The sequence below is a fragment of the Mastigoproctus giganteus genome, chromosome 8 (genome assembly GCF_048544385.1).
Source record: "Mastigoproctus giganteus isolate SK-2022 chromosome 8, ASM4854438v1, whole genome shotgun sequence".
In the NCBI taxonomy this organism is placed as follows: Eukaryota; Metazoa; Arthropoda; class Arachnida; order Uropygi; family Thelyphonidae; genus Mastigoproctus; species Mastigoproctus giganteus.
Window position 1 is genome coordinate 135572948 of NC_143582.1, and position 24913 is coordinate 135597860.

Genomic DNA, 24913 nt, shown 5'->3' on the forward strand with positions numbered 1-24913 from the left:
TTTTGAGTCACATCCAGGGATGGGTATGTCTATTTTGGTTTGCACAGATTTGGCAGGATCATTGTCACATGGTCATGAGGTGCCTCCGTCTCGGCAGGTTGCCTTTGCTGCTTGGGTTGATTGCACTGAAGTTTTCGGGGTAGCAAGTTGCTTTCTATGCAGGTGGGTTTGGTGGTTGCGGCAGGGTCAGTCTTGTGAAGTAACTCTCGGCATACGTGGAAAAAGCTTTGTAGGTGATGTTGCTCTCTAGGAGGTAGTGTTCTCTGTCTTTAGGGATAAACTGTAGCTGGGTAATGAGTAGACCTTGTAGGTTCTCATACAGTCGGCAGTCATGCATCACTCATACAGTCGGCAGTCATGATGGATTATTAGCATAGCAATTCCTAGTATTGTGAGCTTGCTTCATATGGCACCATGTCCTCTCAGTAGGTAACTGGTATAGAGTCCCGGGGAGAACCATGACAGCAATTTTGAATACATTGTTCGTACATCTGGGGTGAACTTACATGTTATATCCCCTTTTGTGGACACCGTATAACGTCGTTGCCATGTGCTTTGTAGGTAAGTTTGCAGTTGTTTCTTTTCTACAGGTTGATTTCCGTGGGGATCCGTGGTATGGTCCCTGTACGTTGTACCTTTTCTTTGTCCGAGCTGGTATAGCATACCTGTGTGTATTACCTCCAGGTCGAAATGCAAAGCCCCTGTGATCACCTGCAGGGCATGTGGAGTTCGTGTTGCAGGCCCTTGTAATGGTAAGGAGAACTGATCGCTGAAAGCTGAGCTGGTTACCACTGTTGTTGCCTTGTGGAACCACACTCCTGTAGCATACGTTACTGCTGGAATGAAGACTTTTGTAGAAGAGAGCAAGAGTGCGTCTCTTCAGCTCCAGTCCAATCCTCGCCGGGACTGGGGGCTGCATGTTTCTTTATCTTTTTTTTAATGTAGTTTTGATGTGGTAGAAATGATAGTTTACTGTCAGGAATGACACCCAAGTGCTTTAGTTTTGTGACCAGCTTTATGGTTTTGTTGTTAATTTTTATTTGTGCAGGCCTTGTAGGTGTTAGATACTCTTTGAGGAGAATGGATTGAGCCTTGGTTGGGGAGATTTGTCAGTAGTGCTTTCTAGTCCATTTCTGAAGGAATGGGCTAGAGCTCCATTTGCTGTTGTCTACATTGGGGTCCTTGAATCAGCTGTGAGGATTGGGGTCAGGTCATCTGCAAAAGCCTAGGCCCAGACACCCCCACGGTCCTTGAAAAGGAACTCATCCAGTACATAGTTCCACAGGAGGCAGACCGAGCACTGAGCCCTTCAGGCATCCTCTGTAGATTTGTCTTTCAACTCTGGAGTAGGGTGCCTGGATCACTTCTCTTCTGTCTGTGAGATAACTCTGCAGGCAACTGTAGAGGTTCATAGGAAGATTTGCTCGTCTCAAGTCACTCAAGGATGCTCGGCCACCCAACGGTGCCGAATGCCCCCGCAAAATCGACAGAGATGACAAGGAGGTATTTTCTGTCAGTTTTCCACTGCAGTGATGATGCTCTCCAGCACATCTGTCACTCCTGAATCCAAATTGATTCTGTGCAGGAAGCTGTGCTGAGTTGTAGTAGGTTTCAATCCTTTGCCATAGGAGTTGTTCAAAGACTGCTTAGTACGGAGAGAAGTGCGATTGGTCAGTAAGAATTGGTCATATGTTGTTGCTTGGTTGAGTTTTTCAGAATCAGTTTGATACTGGCAGCCTTCCAGTCTGTGGGAAAGTGGCCAGCAGCAGGTTTGGGGCAAGTTCTGCCACCTTCTTGACTATTTCTGGTTCTATAAATAAATAAATCTTTATTGTGAAGTAGAGTTACAGCACAATCTCCCATCACGGCGACGAGCGCCAGGGGTTCACATCTATCACAGCTATCATGTCCATTCCCAGTGATTTTTTTTTGTTTCTTAGATTTCTGACTGCTGATATTAGATCCAGCTGAGAGAAGGGTGCCTGTGTAAGGATGGTGTGGTAACAATCGTTCTCCCAGCAGATTTGTTCTTACTCGTGGGAGTTTTGGCTGTCCAGGGTTTTGAATGTGGTGTTCAGGATGTTTTTACTAGATCCTTCCAGTTTTTTGTCATGCTTCCTTGGGGATGCAGGATCTGTGCAAAAAAGCACATACAGATGACAGTAGACCTGAGCTTGGCTTCTTGTGCCTAGGATCGAGCACCAGGCAGCAGCTGCCCAGGTTATTAGCTGCTCCCTGGTGGCAAAGTGGTCTGACATAAACAATACAAAACACACACACACACACACACACACACACACACACACACTACTCAGAACAACCAAACGCTAACACTTTCAGGCCTACTATACAGAGTTTTTGTACCATCACAGTGGACAAAGGTGGGGATGGGCATTTGCCTAGGAGCCGCCCCGATACAGGAACACACACACACACACGTGCGCACATGCGCATACATCCCTAGGATAAATATATAGTAGAACCGAAATAAGAAGTTTTCAAGGGACTGGAGGTTTAGAATTTCTTATGCGGGAAAACTTCTTAGAAGAGAAAGTGACCTAAGGGTATGAAATATTAACTACAGAAATAAAAATGAAAAGATACACATACATAAGTTAAAGGTGATTTTTAAGTACTATTTTAGAATTTATAAATATTTTACTCTGCCTACGGGAAACATTTTTAAACTGAAGATTTCTAATTGCTTAACATTCTGCTATTGGTAAATTCATTATTAAGTTGGAAGAATGAGCTCCTTTGGAGTTTCAACATACCTTGAAAGGTCACAATTATAATAAGACAGAGCAACAATCCACTAAGCAATTCCAAACTCTTCACAACGATCAGAACTTAATGCTTAACATGTTCTACGTATCCAATTATGGATATCGATGAAAACAATTGGCAAGATCCCTATCTTACAACTCTAAAAAAATAATAAATTTCTGTGTTAATTATTTTTAAACAGATAGTGTTAGGCAAGTGGCTGTTGTTTCCACAGATTAGCCCCTCGACGTGGGCACCTGTACGTGGTGAGGGGACCTCCCAGTGACGCTGCTGGACTTCCAGACTAGCATCACTGGGATCCAACACCCACAGCCTAGGTTCCGGGCTTACATCAATGGAATCCGGCGTGTTTGCCGTGCGCTGCGACCCGTGGAAATTCGGAAAGGGGGATCCTGGTGGTTGAGGGGCCCAGCTTCAATACACCACTTTGGCCCCTGCTTCGACAAGACGGGTGGTCCTGGAAGGCCCGGCTAGGATCAATCGGCTAGTAGGCTCGCCTGCGAGGGTCAACCGTGTCAATGCCACGCCCCTACCCTCATGGTCCGAGGGACAGGATTCAGGCTGGCGGCGGTGCGGGTATAGTGTCTGGGTAGCCCTGGCGTCCCACTCCAGAGCGCATTTATTGCATGCCGGGTAGTGGGCGTCCCTTTGGGCTCCGTGGTGGGTGGGGAGCCCGGGCACTGAACAATTTAAATAACCTCATGAATCCTGATAAACGTATTCCTTCAGGGGCCCCAACCCGGTCCCTATCTGAAAATAACGACGGAGAGGCAGATAGCATTATTTCTACAAAGAGGCAGCGAACCAAACTACCATCAGGGCCTGTCCCAAGGTTCTTAATAATGCATTCCACCAATGAAACACCAATTGGTAAAATGTCGCCCTTTTTTATACAAAAAGGGTTGGATGGGTTAGCAGGTACACCCAAGTCAGTTAAGAGGCTCCGTTCTGGGGACCTCTTGATTGAAACAAAAAATGACGGGCAGTCTGAACATCTACTCCGAGTAACATCAATCGGAGGTATACCCGTAACAGTGACACCACACAGAACACTAAATTCATCGAGAGGTGTCATTTCGGAGTGGGACCTTCTCGACGTCACCGAGGAGGAAATCTGCTCCGAACTAAAACCACAGGGAGTTACTGCCGTCAAGAGAATCACTGCGCGAAGGGATGGGAAAATTGTTAAAACCAGGAGTGTTATCCTGACTTTTAACTCTCCCAAACCTCCTGATGAGATCAAAGCTGGATACATCAACTGTCCAGTACGTCCATACATTCCGAACCCTTTACGGTGTTTTAAATGTCAGAAGTATGGACATTCTCAAATGGCCTGCCGTGGAGTCCTTGCATGCGCCCGGTGCGGTGCAAAGGACCACGAAACAACAGCATGTTCAGCCAGCAAACCCACCTGCATTAATTGTGAGGGAGAACATCCGGCCTATTCAAGGGCATGCCAGAGGTGGAAAGAAGAAAAAGAAATCCAACGGCTGAAGGCAGAGCTCAACATATCGTACCAGGAGGCAAGAAAAGCAGTGAAACCTCTTAACATCAAAAAACCTACCTACGCCCAGAAGGTAGCAGGGAAATGTTCCATTGGGACTCAGACGGACATGTCCGTCCCCCCAAAAGAATCATTTACTCCCATTGCACGTTATCTTTTAAGCTCCCAAAAACCTGCACAGAAGGACCAATCAGCTGCCACTCCTATATCGGTACCTCCTAATGCTCCACAAGTAACAAAAGCAAAAGAAAAGAATAAGAAAGGGGAAGTAACACCTAGTACCCAGGAAAACATGGATGTCGAGCAGAAGGAGGTACATGATGAGTCAGTTTTGGAACTCTTCGCTGAGGAAGAAATGGACACAGGACAGCGTCCATACTTCCCCAGGAAAGATAAATCCAAGACTGACAAAATTAAGCCCTCAGCACCTCGGAAGCCGCCTGATGGACCCACCAAGTCCAAATAATGGCTAAATTCCTACAGTGGAATTGTCGTGGATTCCGGCAAAATACTGACGACATCAAGGCACTCCTGCAAAAGCACAAACCAGCTTGCTTTTGCATACAGGAGACTTATTTAAAGGCAAATGATGACCCCACCATGCATAACATTACCATCATTCGTAAGGATAGAATTGTGGATGGTCCTGCCCACGGAGGAGTCGCAATCCTCGTCAGCAACCAGATCCCATTTCAGCCTTTGCAGCTTACAACTAGCATTGAAGCTGTAGCAATTCGCCTTACAGTGGGGTTCTTATTAACTGTCTGCTCTGTTTATTTGCCACCTGGGATTGATATCCCCCAGAAAGACCTTGATGATCTTATCATGCAATTGCCTTCCCCTTGTTTAATTCTTGGGGATTTCAATGGACATAACACTCTGTGGGGTAGTGCTGACATCAATGGAAGGGGACGAGTCATAGAGCATATGCTCACTGACAATGATCTCTCCCTCCTAAATGTGGGAACAAACACCTTCTTCCACATGCCTACCCGTACTTTCTCTGCCATTGATCTTTCTATCTGCACCCCTTCTCTCCTTCCTTCACTTGCTTGGGAGGTAGAGGAGAACCCATATGGAAGCGATCACTTCCCCGTGATAATCACATTAACTAGCGGTAGACCGTGTCTTCCATTTAATTTACCGCGGTGGAAGCTTGATCAGGCTGACTGGAATGCCTTTCAACATCTGGCAAATCTTGACATCGCTACAGTCAGTCAGGTGCCAATCAATGATGCAGTCATGTACGTCACAGAAACAATTGTCCAAGCAGCTGCAATTGCAATCCCAAAATCATCTAGCCGGTTCCCACTATTTCCGAAACCTTGGTGGAATTCCGAATGCACAGCAGCAAAAAAAGCACAAAACAAAGCGTGGGGGATATTCCGCCGATATCCCACCACTGAAAATTTAATATCATTCAAACGTGCACGTGCAAAAGCACGTTATGTACGACGTCAGAGCCAAAGGAAATAACATCCCAGTTGTAGCAGAATTCAAATTCCTTGGACTTATTTTCGACAAAAAGCTGACATTTTTACAACACATTCGTCAGCTGAGGACAAGATGTGTCAAAGGGCTTAACATCCTTCGTGCCCTTTCATCAACTTCATGGGGTGCAGATCGTTCTACCCTTCTTCGCCTTTACCGAGCACTTGTCCGTTCCAAACTTGACTATGGGTCTCAGGTTTATGGTTCTGCTAGAGATAGTGCACTTCGGTGGTTAGATCCAATCCACCATCAAGCCATCCGGACAGCCACTGGAGCATTTCGCACATCTCCTGTCCAAAGCCTCTATGTTGAAGCAAATGAACCATCTCTGTCTCTTCGACGTAAGCAGTTGTCCTTACAGTATGCCTTCAAATTAAAATCTCTGCACGATCATCCCACGTGGCCATCCGTTTTTGAGCCGCGCTGGGAAAACCTCTACAACACCCGTCGGACTGCCAACAAACCTTTTGGTATTCGCATTCAAGGGCTGCTGAATGAGCTCAACTTGTCGGTAGACAACGTTGCCCAGTCACCAAGGCAATTCTTTCCACCCTGGCATGCTTATTTTCCAACTTGCGACTTCTCCCTTAAGATCTGGGAGAAGGCTACGACACCGCCATCTGTCTACCAGCAACTCTTTGCATCACATAGACAGCAGTATTCTGACTTTCTGCCAATCTATACAGATGGCTCAAAGTTAGAATGTCATGTGGGATCTGCTGTTGTGCTCCCTCACAAAACATTATCCTATAAGATCCCACAAGAAACTAGCATCTATACTGCTGAGTTGCATGCAATACAATCAGCCCTAGATCACATTAAAAATCGCGACTACCAGAGGTATATGATTTATTGTGATTCATCAAGCGCGTTACAGGCTCTGGTATCGGTGAGTTTTAACCCTCATCCGATCCTGTCCAGGATCCGGCAGATTCTTTTTTCTCTCATAGAATTGGAATATGATATTCGCTTTTGCTGGATCCCAAGCCACATTGGGATCCGGGGAAATGAATCGGCTGATGCCGCTGCTAAATCAGCCATTTCCCTGGATAATCATTGTCTGTCAGTCCCCTATACAGACTACAGGCAAATAATACGTTCTAAATTACTCTCCCAATGGCAAGATTCTTGGCACGGACAGGCCACAAATAAATTACATCGTATTAAGTCTGTAATTGCGCAATGGCAGTCCAGTCTACGCAGGGACCGAAGAGAGGAAGTTGTTCTTGCTCGGCTCCGCATAGGTCATAGTCATCTAACGCATTCCTACTTGCTGAGGGCGGATGACCCACCTATGTGCGAGATATGTAACGTAATTTTAACCGTCAATCACATTTTTGTAGAATGTCCTGTTTTTATTGAAGCACGACGCTTGTGTTTTACTGATTTTAATAATTTGACTGAGCCATTTACACTCAGTCAGATAATATGTGACAGAGACAATATGTCTGACGTTTTTAACTTTTTACACTTTATTAATGTTTATACAAAGATCTAAGTTTTATGCTTTTACTTTTATACCTTTTTAAACATAATAATTAATTGTTTGACGTGGTAGCCTTTGCTACCAAAATGTTTAATAAGATTTTAAATTTGTCTTGGCGCATTATGGCCTTAGCTGCCAATGCGCCATTAAAAACCACACCAAACCAAACCACAGATTAGCAACACACAGGTAATGGCCATAAGGATAAGTTGGGAAGGGAAAAAAAAAAAAGGCACTGTCCCCAAATTGCTCCTTAAATCAAATAAAGTCTAAATGGATTGCCAGAGGAATGTTCCAGAAGCAAGAGTCTTGTTTTATTGAGAGAACCAGTAAAGAATGCAGAAAATAGCTGACCTGACATCCCTAAATGAAGGATCCAAGAGTGACTCCAGAGATGTGTGCTTAATGGACTGGTAAGCCAAAAGACCCTGAAAGTCAGCCACGTAGAAGTGTAGGGAAGACCAAAAGTGAAGGATTGCCCACTGTAAGAAAGAGGACGGCAGAGTAAATAAGTCCCCTAGTATTGATTGTTTAGAAATTGAAGTATAAATAGGACTGGTGGACTTAACTGCATCTAGAGATTGTATTGAATTAGGTAGCATTATAGAAATAACTAATAGAAATAAAAATGGGGAAACTGTTAATTAATGGGGAAGAGTGACAAGAGAGAATGTGTAATCCTTCTGTGATTCAAAAGCATTGAGAAAAGGTTTTGAAATTCTTTGTTACAGAAAGGAATCTTTGGTAAAATGTAAGATTTATGTTCTAGTTCAGTATTGAAGTGGTTAAGGTTATGTAAATATATATGTACATGCTTAATTAACTCTTACATTATACAAGAGTATCGTTCATTGTTTGAGGAGAGATGTCAGAGTATGTGAAGATAGTACTATGCTCAGGTCTAAAAGAATGTATAAAGGGAATATATACGAGTACATAAAGTGCTCATTAAATTTTGTATTGCTGAGCATAAGAAAGATAATTAGTTCTTTGACTAAGGAAATAGCAGCCAACGAGTTGGTAGTTTAACCTGAGAAGGCCAGCAAAGTAACAAAAGATAGGTATATTAGTGTGTGTGTGTGTGTGTGTGTGTTGAAGGATTGAAAAGATATTTGGTACAGGAGCTAGCCTCCTCATTTTTGCTAGATTTGCTTTACTTGGAGTGGCAATTTATGTACACGTTTTGAGAAGGAAAGTGGTAAAGATATTTGTACATTTTTTAGAATGCTGTAGTACAGTTCAGTCCTTGTATAACACGTGTTTACACTACATGAATTTGATCACACACGATTTATAAATAGGGGAACGATATCGTATATAACATGAACCGAGTTCACTTGTGCACGATTCACCTTTGTGCTTACAAGAAATGGCAGTCGAACATGGAATCACCCCAACTGAACGCAACATAATAGGAATGAAGAGAAATTCTGAAAATGTATTTGTTTTTCATATTAGTGAAGGGGAAACACATTTCATCATAAGAACATAAAAACCCACACAATTCCAGCTATCATATTATTGCAAATGCAATTAGATAGTTTACTACCAGATTATAACAGATTCCACTAGCAGAAACGCAACTGGAAATTGATTTTGTTTTATGGTAGTAACCCTCAGAAATGTGCTTTAGTAAAATGTGAGGTGTTAATAGTGTGTCTCTGCCTTTACGGTGTTGTTTATTCAGTTGCTACACTTGCACAGCTTTGTTTGTGTATCAAGCGTGCCTCCTCATTTTGTAATTGTGCATTTATTCTCTAAAAATGAGTAAAATTCTTAAAAGGTGTGAAGAGGAAACATCCTGGTGAAGACGCTATAGATTCAGAGAGAAAAAGAAAAGCAATATCAATAGACAGAGGTGGACTGGGTCAAAAATTCTTACCTGGGAAAATTTGTAGTGACCTCATACTAGCATTTATGGCCATAATCACACTGGCTTCCGGCCCACCGGGGTTTCTCCGTAAGGCTTATGGACAGTCTGCCTCTGTCGATGGAGAAAAAAATATAAAATTGAAACTCTTGAACGAACATGTGATATTGCACGTGCTGCAGGCCCAAATAAGGCAATGCCGAGAAATAGAAATAATGCAGAGAAAATGAAAACAACTTTCGTAGCAGGAACAGCTCAGTGTGTGTGTTGGGTTTTTTTTTTTTTTTTTTTGGCTGATGTTATATAAGCTTGCTACCTTGCATCATGTGCCTTTGCTAATGCTTAAAATCCATTAGATCAAGACACAAAGAATTGGAAGAGATGGAATGGCTATCATCTGTTTGGATAGAAAATCAAACAAAGAACAAGTTTGCTTATGATAGAAGCAAAAGCATTAGCAATATTTTATTACGTAATAGTCGTAATAAAATACTTATGTATTTTATTACGATTATTTATTTGTTTGGTAATGTTTTAGTTACAAATGTGTGTTCAATCTTGGGTGGTCGGCATCTAACCCTATTTTTCCCATAGGGCCTGTTGTTTATATTGCACGAGGGTTTCTGGGAACATAACTATCGTGCTATACGAGGACTGACTGTATTATGTGTAAATTTTGATATTGAAAATAAATCGATGTTATAATTACAATACTAAATATGTCTCATCATTCAAGAGAAATACACACAGCCCTATAGAAAACCACTGTAGCTTATCCTGGAAAGAGGAAAATAAGAAAAACCTCAATCAGGAATTTTCTGAGACAAGAAAAAAAATAAAATAGTTGAGCAGTCAGAGAGCTTTGTGGGCTTTGGAGGAGTGAGGTACCAGTTGTTCTCCTTTGGAAAATTATAACAACTACCAATTTGGGTTCCAAAGTACAAGGGATATATAGTTAGATATATTTAGTACTAATTAAATTAAATAAGATAAAACAGAAAGCCTCGTTTCCACAAATTGCAATATGTCACTTCCATTTTATCAAAATGTTTATGCTAAAAAGGTTTTAGCACTGAAAGCCTCAGACTACGTAAAATTCACTAATTGAACAAGTTAGTGCTTAGCATCATTTTGGCATGTAGTAAACCACCAAAGTAGATGAAATGGCATTGTTTCTGTCATATTACGACCTTCACGAGTTGCCCTGATTTTGAACTACCTCAAATAAACAACGCTTCGAAAATGGATTCTCGTATAGGCAACATTTCGCCATTGGATTCTTGGCAGATACTACTATCCCGCAACCCCTGGGTGGTGGTATCCGCAGAGAATAAGTAACATTAATCTTCTCCATTGGCAAAGCATTGCTTATTGGAGGTAGTGCAATATCGGGGCAACTCGTTGCGAAGGCATTTACAGTATGAGATATAACAAAAATGATGCCATTTCACTTACTTCGGTGGTTTATTACAAATTAAAATGATGCTTGGCACTAACTTGTTTGATTACCAAATGTTTATATTGTTTAATATTTTTTAATATTAAAAATAAATAATTTTTATATTTAAAAAACATTAAGTGGGAAAACATCATTATAATAATACACTGTGTATTCTTTTTCACAAACTTTTTGTGAGAAACGTTTTTACCCCGGAAACTTCTTACGTGGGAAAATACATAACAACATATAGAGATGAAACTGGGACTTAAGAAACTGAACCTAGTACAGAGGAAAATAATGGAGTCACTGGTTAAAGAAACATTGCAGGATCATTTAGACAAGACTGCAGCAGTAATTCAGACAGTTTGTCAAGGGGAAGTCTTGTCTGACCAATTTGATTGGGTACTATGATGATTTGATTGGGTCACAAAGGAACTGGATGCAACAAATAATTTTTGATATCATATAATTGGATTTCAGGAAAGCTTTTGATTTTTTTGCACACGGAGGACTACTGTACAAATTGGAGCAGTATGGCATTAAGGGTAATTTGCTACAATGGATAAAAGAATGGTTGAATGGGAGAAGACAGAGCGTTGGTCAATGGGAACTACTCTACATGGACTAATGTTATTAGTGGTGTCCCTGAGGGTTCAGTGTTGGGCCCATTGTTGTTTTGTATATTTATCAATGATATTGATGAAGGTATATCAAGCTTAATGTCAAAGTTTTCAGATACAAAGGTTGGCAGGGTTGTTAATAACAGTAATGACAGAATGTAGCAGTAATTTCAGAGAAATGTACCATTTCTCTGGGTGCATGGTACATTTCCATGACATTGAGGGATGGAGAATTTCTGAAAGAGACCTTGGGAGAATTGTGCAGTCAGATATGAAGTTTTCTGACAGTGTAGATCAGCTGCCAGAGTAGGTCATGGGGTCTTGTCAATGATATACAGGAATTCTGTGAGCAGGGATAAGGAGGTGATTATCCCCGTGTATAAGGCAATGGTCAGGCCACACCTTGAGTACTGCATACGGGTCTGGAAGCTCCATTTTAGGAAGGATGCAGTCTGACTATTGCTGGAACGAGTACAGAGAAGGACAAAAAGACTGGTGAGTGGAACAAATGGTTGCTGTTACCAAGAAAGGCTTAAGTTCTGCAAATTTCAGCTTCTGGAGAGGCATCTGTGAGATGATATGATTGAGGTGTATAAAACCTTTTGCTGTGATTATAAACATGAGGGGGGGCATAGATTTGAATGGAGGAAAGACAGTTGTAAAATAGATGTGCGGAAGTTTGCCTTTAGCCAGCGGGTAGTTGATTGCTGGAACAAACTTGCATCTGTTATTGTGGAAGTTGATAGCTTAAATAAATTCAAGGCAGAACTAGATAAACATTTGGAATGAATGGATCAGTGAAATGGGAATTTTTTTTTTTTTTTTGGCTGATGCTGTATAAGCTTGCTTTCTTGCATCGTGTGTGCCTCTACTAATGCTAATCTGGCCTATAATTGGTCCTAAATCATATACGTTTTATCTTTTCATTACAGGGGCACTTGTCATTCTTGATACTATGAGAATATTTGACTACTATTATTATTAATAATAATAACTAGGGGGCTTTGCCCCTGCTCGCTTTGCTTGCCTGTGCACGCTTTTTTGTGTAAAATGTGGAGGTGTGCAGAGTAAGTCGAATCTTTTCTATGTAAAAGATACATTTCGAAATGCACTAATCAATATCTAATCAGGAAATGACCTATGTAATTATTTATGCATTTGTAGTGCATAGCATTCTCAAAGTCGAATAAATATCACTATGTAATATTTACCTGCATTTACATAGGTCACTTAGAAAAAGGCCTTTTGCTTCTGGTTCCACAATGATTTATTCTGCTTTGGTGAATACTTCTGGCTTAAGGTAGACAGAGAATTTAGTATCTCGGATGGAATAAGTAAGCTGGATTTTCTAGGCTTTGCAATTTGCACTGATTGGTGGTTCTTCCTTGTTTGGGCAAGAGCTAAAATCATGGCCTTTCTGTGCACAATGACCACATGTTGGCTCTGTCTGCAAACAGGTATGACTTGTTTGGCCAAAGCAAACAGCACTTGAAATGCATGGGGACAGCCACGTGCTCTCTAAAGCAGTGACCGCCCCAGTTTACACACACACACCTTGTTTTGTTTTGCTGGTTGATTGTGTGCCAGACCCCTGGGGCAAGCTCCACAACCCAGTTTGTTATGCTTCCTAGTCTTGATTTGGTCTGGTATTTAGGGATGACAAGAGTTGAGAGTTCCTAGTCTCAGTGGGCATGTTGGAGGTTCCATTGGTAAATCTTATCTCTGATTGTTGAAGAGTCCAAGTCGCTGCTGACGTTAAAGATAAGGATCGATGGTCCTTTTGTCTGGGTGGATCAGCCGAGAGCCCCCCAGGTCAGAAATTTTGGCATTGTTGAGGATTTGAATGGCTTCTTCTTTCGTCTATGTTTCGATAATTAGTATTCTGGGTTTTCCTAATATACTTTGTTTGTTTTTTAAGTCATTTGCTATATTAATTATGACAATTTTAATTTCCTTGCTTGTTTGCGGTGCAACCTGTGAGGCTGGTTTAAGAACAACCAGATGCAACCCTGGTAAGAGGGTCTTCTTTCTTGGCACTGTCAAAGTAAGGTTGGTAGGATTGGTATTATTCTTTGGATTCCTCAGGGTGTCGGTATAGGTGGGGGTGCACTGTGGCGTTTGATTTCCCCTGCCTTCAAGATATGCCTCTAATTTGCTAGTTGATTTTTCACATTTGAGATGGGTCTGCAGGAGGACTTTTTCCATCTTGCTCCAAATGGAAACGATTTGAGGTCGTAAACAAGTTGTGATCCTACTACTGGATTCCTTCATCAGATCCTCTCACTCTGTACTATCTAACTCTGTTGTGATCAGGGGTTTTCTTGAGGACCGAGCCCTCAGGAAGGTTAGGGTCAAGGGGTTTGGCTGTATCTGTCGGTTTTGTGCCTTCGATGACATTATGGGGGTGGAACCCTCCTGTCTATCCTTCGGCTCATATTGACTGCACATTTCATGGTCTGATTTCGGCATCGTCAGTTTTTTATTTTTCTTCTTGGAGGCGGGCCAGGCTTCAGGTCATCCAAGTCCTCTTGTAGTTCTATGACTGGTGGGTCACTGTTCATCATTGTTTGACAGGTAGGTGGTTGTTTTTCTTCTTTGTTATGTTCCTCTTTGATCATCTTGGTAAGGGTTGGTGAGTGGGTAGGCAATAGTTGGGTTCAATAGCTGAGGTAAATTGGCAAAGAATGGCACAAACCACAAGTCTATGGCATAATTAGAAGGGAAATGACCCAGGCTACTTTTTTTTTTGGGTTAAACACTGGTCATGTGAGGGTCCAAGTTGCCCAAACGAAAAATACACACAGAAACCCCAAACTAGTTATCCAGGGGGTTTCTGGGAACAGCAAATACAGTGGTGAAGTCAGTTTTTACATAGTGGCAATAGGAATGAAATTGCACAGTCACTATGTAAAGTCTATAGTAGAAAGTAGCATTAATTTCCATCTTGCAAAAATAATGATCGTAGGTAAAAACAACTGGTTGGAATGCATTCTCATCCAAAATAATACAGGAGGGAACACCATTCCCCGGTCAATGGAGTGAGAAATGTCTGTGAATAGTGATCACAGTTCTGTTGCTACCATTTGAGTGTAATGGGACAATAGAATGTGGTGAGAGTAGGTGGTCGTGGGAGGGCAACTACTGCTGGAGGCAGTATAATGTAACCAAGCAACGTCACCTTAACAATAAAGTTGATTTACTATGTCATTGGTTGGCTAATCTGTTATGCTAAGTGGGACAAGGGGTAAAAGGTCAAAGGACATAAGCACTGCGAAAGCAAAAATAAGAGTAGGAGTGTGTTATAGGCCTAATGACTCGAATGAGTACAATGAACAGTTGTACAGAGAAATAGAGTGGGCTAGTAAATCAGAATGTCTTATAATGTGAGATTTTAACTTCCCAGATATTGACTGGAACTTGTGGATTGGTCACTTACACTAGTAAGACTTTTGTGGATTTATTGTATGGTTGTTTTCTGCAGCAGCATGTTCGAGAGGCAACCAGAGAGGGTAATACTCATGATCTGGTTATCAGCAGTGATCATTCATGTATTAAGAATTTGCAGATAAAAGAACCACTAGGTGGCAGTGATCACAGTGTACCGATGTGGGATTTACTTAAAGATATAATTACCATCAGGGGTAAAGGAAAGGGTTTTTGCTTCCATAAAGGTGAATACAGTGGTCTCAGACAGTTTTTAAATTCTGTACAGTGGGATCAACTGACGATGTTACCAACAGTAAATTCTAAGTGGGAAGCATTCAAGGAATTAATCGTTGATGCTACTAAAAGTTTCATACCTATTAAGAAATATTGTTCAAGGTTTAGGCCTAAATGGTTATCAAATGAACTAATGAGACTCATGACAGAAGAAAAATGCATGGGATACATATAAATTATCAAGCAACGCAGAAGCCTATGGCAGATATAAGCTAGTCTGTAATCAGGTCACAAAGAAGGTTAGGCAGGCGAAGGCAGATTACGAGAAATCTTTGGCAAAATATGTTAAGAAAGACAGCAAGGATTTCTTTACTTATATAGACTCTAAAAGGAAGAGGATGAATCTGATTGGTCCACTTGATATCGATGGTTCAACTGTTGATGATCCTGCTCAGATAGCAAACGAACTGAATGAGTATTTTGCATCTACATTCACACGTAAGGAGTTATTGAGGTTTGAAAATGGCGGAAGGTTATCAAATTGTAGCAGGGTGCTTAATGATGTTGTAATAACTGAGAGCAAAGTGGAGGAGAAATTGTTCAAGTTAAACATAAGAAGGTGGCAAAGCGACTAAGCAAACCCTTAGCCATAATTATGAGAGCATCCTTGGACTCAGGGGAGGTCCCCCATGGACTGGAGATGTGCAAATGTATCCCCAATTCACAAAGGGGGATCGAAGGGTGACACGAATAATTACAGACCAGTTAGTTTAACTTCTGTTCTGGGTAAAATAATGGAGTCACTGGTTTAAGATGCATTGCAGGATCATCGAGACAAGACTGCAGCAATAATTCAGACACAGCATGAGGTTTGTTGAGGGAAAGGCTTGTCTAACAAATTTGATAGGATATTGTGATGTGGTTACAAAGGAACTGGATGCAAAAAATAATTTTGATATCATATATTTGGATTTCAGGAAAGCTTTTGACACTATTGCGCATGGAAGACTATTGTTCAAATTGGAGCAGAATGGTATTAAGGGTAAGTTGCTACAATGGATAAAAGGATGGGTGAGTGGGAAAAAACAGAGGGTGGTAATTAATGGGTGGTGCTCTTTGTGGACTAATGTTATTAGTGGAGTCCCACAGGGTTCAGTGTTGGGTCCTCTGTTGTTTTGTATATTTATCAATGATATTGATGAAGGTATATCAGGCTTAGTGTCGAAGTTTGCAGATGATACAAAGGTTGGTAGGGTTGTTAATGACAGTAATGGCAGTGTGCTACCGCAACAGGATCTAGATAATTTGGGCAGATGGGCTAAGAAGTGGCAACTGAAGTTTAACATTGACAAATGCAAAGTACTGCATATGGGTAGAAGTAACCCCAGAGAAATATACCAACTATGTGGTACTACACTTAAGGTGGTAGAAAATGAAAAAGACCTGGAAGGAATTGTGCAGTCAGATATGAAGTTTTCTGAGCAGTGCAGACAGGCTTCCAGGGTTGGTCATGGGGTTTTGTCAATGATATATAGGAATTTTGATAGCCAGGAAAAGGAGGTGATTGTCCCTCTGTATAAGGCAATGGTCAGGCCACACCTTGAGTACTGCGTACAGGTCTGGAGGCCTCATTTTAGGAAGGATGTAGATTTGTTTGAGCGTGTACAGAGAAGGGCAACCAGATTGGTGAAGGGAATGAAGGGATCCTCTTACCAAGAGAGGCTTAAGTTCTGCAAATTGCAGTGGCTGGAGACTAGGCACCTGCGCGGTGATCTGATTGAGGTGTATAAGGCCTTGAATGGGTTGAGCATGCTGAATTCTGATGGGATCCTTCCACTTGTCAAGATTACGAACCTAAGGGTGCATAAATTCAAATTAAGAAAAGACAGATGTAGAATAGATGTGCGGAATGCCTTTAGCCAGCGGGTGGTTAATTGCTGGAATAAACTTCCATCTGTTGTGAAAGTTGATAGGTTAAATAAATTTAAGGAGGAACTGGACAGGCATTTGGAGGGAATTGTGTGATTTATTTTTTTTTTTTTTGGCTGATGCTGCATAAGCTCATACACTTGCTTTCTTGCATCACATGCCGCCCGCATTATAGCCTTAGTAGCTAATGCGCCAATAAAATCATCACATGCCGCTACTAATTCTAGTAGAGCTTAAGCCTTTCTTTGCCTTTGTTCATTAGTAGTATTGCTTTTGTTCCTGTTATTAGTGCTGTTGTGTTTGTACGTTTTTCATCTCGTAAAAGTGCTTTGAAAAAGTACGTCTTTGTCTTTCCATTGAAGGTACTGTTTTAACTAACAAATAGTTGAAAGCATCCAAAGAAAGACTACCATCTGAACATTCAAAGGTAAGTTTGCTAAAATAAGTTTGTGGTACATTAATAATAGTTATCTTAAATAGTGGTATTTTAACAGTAATGAAACAATAGTATAGTATAGTACATTTATCTAATCACACAATTAGCTATCGTAAGGAAATGAAACAGATATGTTCTTGCCAGAATATAGAAGTAAGTTTTGTCAGAATTTTGGCTTTTGTGGTTTCATTTATATATAAAATATTCATTTCATGTATTGGATACACTGAAGAAAAGTGCATGCTTGTTTAAGAAATCAAAAAATCTCAATATTTGTACAATGTAATGTTAAATTTATTGAAACTTTTAGTGTAGATAAATACAAGAAGTGTGATTATATGCTAACTTTGGTAAACTATGGGCCTGTGTGCACAAACTGAGGTATTCTTAGTTGTAAAAGCTAATAACAATCATCTACGAGACTAATAATAAGTAAAGTGAAATTCGGAAGAGAGCATAACATTTTATTTATATATTTCATATTGTTACGGGTATGTGAGATTTATTTTGAGCCATCCTAGATAGTTAGATGGACATCTAAATTTGATTGGAAAAACAAGAGAACGTTGTGGATTTCAAGCATCCAAAATTAATTCATGGTGCTGTTCCATTACAATTTCCGAACTGTCCAAGCTATTTGTCATCACAGGCATTTACAAGAGATAGTCCTGAAAAGAAGCAAAGATTAGAAGAAAAAAAAACTTTGAAAAGGTTCTGGAAAATAATATTAAAAGTAAATATGATTATGAAAAAGCTCAAGAATTTCATACATTCGCACAACTAGCAGAGTGCTTGAATGATAGCAAGTTATTTCAAAAATTAACGTGTATTATGTTTTTATATTTAATATTTCAGCCAGCCCTCCCATTGCCTATTCAGTTGTAATTAGTGAAGATTTGATGTTACTGATATTTGTACAGAGTGCTGAAATTAATAATTTAGCCAAGTCAAAGTCACTGGAACTTCCTATGAAGGTGAATAGTTTCAATCAGATTAGTGACATCTTAGAACAGATACCAGTAATTGCTAACAGTGATGGTAATAATTTTTTTTTTTTTTTTTGTTTTAAATGCTGCTTGTAGTTTACTGAATTCAATTGCAGGAAACATTAATAGCGAAAGAGCATCAGTGTTTAAATTCATATGCTACCAATTGTGTTTGTTATAATGTGAAAAAAATGCATACAGATATTTCACCAAAGTATTATTATTTTCATCTTTTGTGTTTTCGATATCTCCACATGAGCTGACCGGGCTAGCCAGGTAAGTAAAGTGCATGCCTGGCAACCCAAAGGTCGCGGGTTCGATTCGCACCTCGGGCTTGGATCACAGTAAAATGCAAAAACTTTGGGAGGTGCATTATGGCCATAGAATCTGTTGCACCAACAACTAACAAGAAGGGGAAAGAGAATCATTTTCTGTTATATGCTAAATGGAATTTGGCCTTTTTAAATTCGTCAGAATGCATAATTAGTTTAATGATTGATGAAATTCGTCTGGAACCTTATATTGATTACAAAGGTGAACGCATACTGGGAAATTCTTTTGATAGTACTGACACATCTACAAGTGCCTAAGTATTTATGATTCAAACCTTATTGTCAAATTACAAAGGTGAAATTTATATTTTATCCATTAAAAAAATTACTGCAGAAAAATTGCATTCTGTTTCGAAAAAAATTATTGTAGATTTGGAGAAAATTGGTTATAATGTTGTAGCAATTTTAAGTGATAATTCAATTAATAGAAAATGTATTTCAGAGAAATAATTTTAAATTTGCTAATTAATACCATTATCAATATTTTGCTCAACAATTATTGTAAAAATAAAAATTATATATTAAAAGCAACCCATAAACATAAACTTTAAACATTTAAAAAAAAGAGATAAATTTAGAGTAAAATAATTTCTGTTCAACTGTAGTAATCAAATCATTAAACTTAATGAATAAATGTATACATTAGTTGTATTACAAGTTACATGTGAAACATTCAAAATGTAATAAAATAGTTAACTATAAAATGTGCTGTCTTCATTTTTTCAGAATTTTATGATTAAAAAAAAAATTATCACGCTTAAGTATAAAACTAATTCTTTATTTATTTCATTCATCGTATTGTCCCTTGCAACATAAATTAGCTCTTTCCATTATGCACAGAAAATAAAGTAGATTTACATTCAACTCTTGCTTTTGCTTTTCTCAATTCTGTGTGGCAGTGTAATTTTTTGTACTCCTTATGAAGTACACAAAATATGACCCACTTATGATGACATCAAAATGCAGCGATCAGATTTTATTCTTAAGGTAGCGCTGAACCAAGTAGCACTTGCTAAGGAAGGCTTAGGCAGCAAGTGACTTCAGCTTTATGTTCAAACTAGAACTTTCAAAGAAGAGTGGCAGCCTCCATGGTAGGTCTATGTATGAAGTAGGCAGAAATTTCCATCTCACGAAAAATCGATTATACGCTAAAACAGATGGCACTAACGTGTTTCCTCCTTGTGTACTTTTGGACGAGGAACTCCCCATTCAAATATGCAAGGTTCAGGTGTGGTAGTGACTCAATGTTCCATTGCTACTCTCTCCAATACTATGTTAATGGTGCCATGTTGAGCTGACCCATTAACAATAGCATTGAATAAATAACACACTAAAACTCACTTAAGAGCCCTAAATAAGTGAAAACAAATCTCACCAGATGAATTCTCATCTTTGAAATTCTAGTTTGAGCATAAATCCAAATTTAGACACTTCTTAAAACTACTTCTTTACCATTAATCATGGAGCAAAAACAACGTCTGAAACGATGCCATATTTGAAGATCATTATGCTCCAATATACACACAGCCAGATATGTCCAGTCTTGGTTTGAGGAGCATGAAACTGAGGCTAAGCATCTCCCATGGCCTACACAATCTCCAGGCTTAAGCATTGTTGAGCCATTGTGGGCATATTTGGAAAGCAGAGGGGAAAGCAGATTTCCTCCACCTTCACTCAAGGAGCTTGAAACATTCCTCCATGAAGGAATAATGGTCTAATATTCCTCTTAAACAGGTCAAGATTTATTTGAATCAATTCCATGGAGAATACAAGCTATTTTAAAAGCAAAGAGTGGCTCAACTCCATATTTCCTGTAACTCTCATCACAGGTGTTTCCATTATTTTGTTCATTCCTACATGTATTTATGGTTTCATTATGCAGTTAGAAACAAAGATTCTGTATTTAAAAGATTTCATATATATCTTACTACTCAGTCCATTGACCTCCATGACAGTATAGTAGTTTCAGCACTTGTTTGTTGTTCATTTAGACAGGCCTGGGTTCAAATCCCATCGATGACTGGAGGAATTTCTAAGTTTGCGGTGCATAGCACACGCTTCTTGATTAGACTGGGGTTCGAGCCCATTACCACCAAATACAGAGGATGCGGAAAGGTCAGTCAGGGAATGACCACTGCATATCCCCAGAGCAATATGGCCTTAGTTGCTAATGCTCCTAAAAACCAAATAACAGCAACATCTTCATTCAGAGTATGCAGTTAGCCAATTTCAGGCAAAGGGAGTAGGACACCCTCTCCCTGAAGTGTTCTAAATTTTTCAGTCTGCACAGTGTGCAACTCTGCTTATGAACATGCACTTTTAGACTTTTTCACTGATGGAGCAATATAGTCTTAAGTCACTGATGCTCTTAAAACCACAAACAGCTAGGTCTGTCTTACATTATTCACTTTGCTACTATTTTGTTTGTAGCAGATAAGTGTCAAAAAAAATTTTTTTTTTTTTTTCAAAGGTTTTTTAGAATTCTTAAGTTAGTGTTTAATTAAAAAACCCCACTAACAAATGAAACCATAATGTATTTCATTTCTTTTGTGGCTTTCAATTAACTGTAAAACCTATATGGCCCAGTTCTGTCTAACTTCTTAACAGTGCAGCCTACACTTATTATTATTAGCTGATGGTGCAAGGAAGCCTGCGGCTTATGCGGCACCAACAAAAAAAAAAAAAAAAAAATTCTGAATTACCGAGAGAGAGAGAGAGAGAGAGAGAGAGAGAGAGAGAGAGAAGAAGGAAATCACCAAGAAAGAGAAGAATGATGATATCCAGCTCAGGACCCTGGGTGTGCCAAGCCCATACTCACCAGATGTGAGCCCCTGGCTTACAGAAAGGTTGTTGATCCCTTTCCGTCTATAGTATTTCAAAGAGCAAAAGAGCTTAAAAGAGCAAGAATATTTTATATTTGGTGTTTCCACCTAATAATAATATTATTATTATATTATTATTTCTCCCTGATTGGGGGTTTCACCTCGTGACAGGTATTGCTACCAAGTACACAGGGTGGTTGTTGTTGTGTCTTGTGTCACTGTTGGTCGAGGAACTCTGACTATCCCACAGTCAGTTGCAATCATGAATATATCCTATATTCAGGATTGCAACTTTCTAGAGTTCCTTGTAGGTGTTCGCTGGGAGACCTGTTGCTGCTAGGCCGTTATGCAGGATCTTTGGCACCATACCTGTGGTTGACACGATGAACGGATTGGTTGTAACTTGTCATATGCCACATCTCTTTGATCTGTTGTCTTAGGTTCATGTACTTCCTGATTTTTCCCCATGGGTTTTCTGCAGGTTGTCAATCAGATAGGTAGCCTTTTCCTTCTTGTCGACAAGGATTATGTCCAGTCTGTTGTGTGGGATTGTCTTATCCGTTATTATTATTATTGTATAATTATATAAAAAAAAACTTGATGAAGATTTAAAAATGCATAATGAGTTTGATGTAATGAAATTATGATAACTAATAAATATTGTATTGTATTATTATTAATCCTTTCTTCTCCTAATGGGTTTTTTCCATCCTGTAATGGCTACTGGTACTAGGTGCTTGGGGTGGTTGTTATGTCCAGTTACTATTATTGGTTGAGGAACTCTCTGACTGTCCTACAAGTATTTTGGATCACAGTTTTTTGGATTAGTATGGTGTTAATACCAAAACTTATTTTCAAAAGGGCCATATTGTGACGGCAAAGTATTATTCCAACCGCTTCATAAAAATACATGCTGCTATAAACGAAAAAAGATGGGGAAATCTGTCAAAAGGCATGCGCTTGCTCCACAATAATGCCCCTGTGCATTCCTCACATGCTGCAGTAAGGTGTGCCCATGAATGTTGATTTAAAATATTGCTGCATCCTGCTTATTCCCCTGACCTTGCACCCCCAGATTTCTTCCTCTTTCTTGCTCTGAAGTCCTTTCTTTGTGGAAAACTCTTTGCTGCTGATGTGATTTATTTCTGCTGCCGAGTTGTGATTTGAAGGGCAGTCAGAAGACTTCTAAAAATTGGCCTGTATTGCTACGTATTTCTGCCACTTCTCAATACTATGTGTTGAGAAGTGGCAGAAATATGTCATTTTGTCTGGTGACTATATTGAAAAAGTGTAATACATGGTGTTTGTATCACTACTTCTGGGTGAGTACAAATCTTTTTTGAACCCCCCCCTCATATATATAGCATTCTAGCAGTCACCGACTGAACAGAGATGAGGCAAATCCAAAAAAAATTATGAAATTTTAAGGAGTAAAGTCCACCATTGTATAAAGTAAATGAACTGGTTGGAGAAAGAAGAATAAATACAATGTCAGAGAGAGTAAGTCTCCTTTCAGATGGCATAAATTTATCCTAATTAAATTACATAACTGAATAGAATTTTCAGAAGTGAAAGACTGGAAAATCAGTGAGACAATATATCCCCATTACTAGACTAAGCTCTCACAAACTGAAATGAATTTGAGAGATGAACTAACCTAATGGAGTGGAAACTGAGGTTGTGTGATTTATATAAAGTAATGATAGTAAAAATATACTTAATGTAGAAGAAAATTTGTCTGCTGACTCCTCATCTCTTCAGCTACAAGGCGTTTTGGTGGGTAAAGGAAGAGCCTAAATACTACGTTCTCCTGCCCACAAGTCTGCAAGTTCTAATCTATGACCCATATTGGCTTCTAATATACCTGCTGCACAGGCAGACCTGCAAGATTATGTTGCATCCAAGTTACACATGCACAGCCCACTCCCGGCATAGTATAAAATAGTCATGCAGCAGTGTCTGAATTCTTTTGGTCATTTACTGTATATGACATTTGCTTGCAGCTTAAATTAGTAAACCTGCAGTGAAAATTAACTTTGTTTTTAATATATAATATAGTGTAATGTCTGAAAACTGGCACTCATAGACCTAGAAATTGCTGGGGTTCAGTTTTTTCAGTTTTTTTTTTGATAATACATATAACCAAGCATGAACTATATATATATTTACAGTATAAATGTGCTGTCTATACCTTTTATCCATCTGCGTGCATGCGCACAGTCTATATACATTGTATAAACAGATATATAGCCCAACAGCTTTCACATATCTACCTTGCCTTATTTCATAAAATTTTTCAGGGGTATTGAATAATAAAATTTGCTTTCAGCCAGAGACTAATTGATTTATTCACCATCTGCTGTTGTGGAAGTGAGTAGTTTGAATAAATTTAAGAACGAATTGGACAAATGAAATGGCTAGGGGTTTTTTTTATGACTCTTATAAGCTTGCTTCTTTACATCTTTTGCCACTGCTAATACTAATAAACCTCCCCGTACATTTACTTTACAAGTAAAAGTTTATTTACTTGAATAAGTTAATAGGTTTTCAAATTTCTGAGCAACATTCTTATCAGTATTTTTTTCTTATATAGGTTATTTATAAAGTCATATCTATGAATATAAGCTCCATAAATATGTCATTGAAAGCAGAGAAAAATACATGGTCACACCAGAGACGAAAAAGGCGAGAACTGTTACGAAACCAGACTGATGTCAGCAATAGATATGAAGTGGAAGCTGTAAAACAAGGTAATGGTATGTGTGAGAGTGAATCAAAGAGCATTTCAGACAACAGTTTTCAAGTAAAAATTAAAGAAAAAACAATGACAAATATTAAATCTGTGAATTGTGCACTTCAGCATCAACCACTTCAGATCAATAGTGTAGGTAATGATCAATTGGACATTTCTAGGAAGCGAAAAGCTAAGAATTGCACTCAATTAGATAAAAACTTTAAAAGGATGAAGGGGATTGAGAATGAAAGGGATGATTGCACAAGTTCAGCTGAATCTTCAGAAAGAATCTGTGAACAGGAGAAAAGTGAGGAAGAAGAATTTTTATTGTGGTGTAATTTGCAGATACAGAAAATAGGGAAAAACATTGTAATAAAATTAAACACCCAAGGGAATGCAGCACAAAGAGAATCAATGCACCAAATATTGCAGTTTTTTAAAAATAAACTAAAATAGTCTCTCTGTGTATCTCTGTTTAATTCTCATATTAAATGCTTGGTAATACAACACAAGTGCTCAGGGACTTTAGTACACTGTGTGCACGCACACAGTGTACTAAAGACAATATACACACACGCGTGCGTGCATATGCATTTCTTTTGTTTTTAATATATTTGAGATTAACAATTAAAACAATAGTTTTAATCAATTGCTTTGATCATTTCCATTATGTTTTAATGCAATCTTTGACTGCCAGGTATGTCAGCTGGCATCTGTGTTTTTATGTAAAAAAAGTGTACACTTGTGCGTGCGCGCGCACACACACACACACACACACACACACACACACACACACACACACACACACACACACA

General features: G+C 39.3%; 1 protein-coding gene across 1 annotated transcript in view; it reads left to right on the top strand.

The window, feature by feature from the left end:
* The window catches only part of LOC150081839 (U6 small nuclear RNA (adenine-(43)-N(6))-methyltransferase), a 142144-nt gene extending 117590 nt beyond the window's left edge, over positions 1 to 24554 (top strand). The window contains exon 7 of the mRNA XM_090380339.1: positions 23958 to 24554. Coding sequence (XP_090236465.1) covers positions 23958 to 24554 — 597 coding nt within the window. The remainder of the gene's footprint in view (positions 1 to 23957) is intronic.
* The last annotated feature ends 359 nt before the right edge of the window (positions 24555 to 24913 follow it).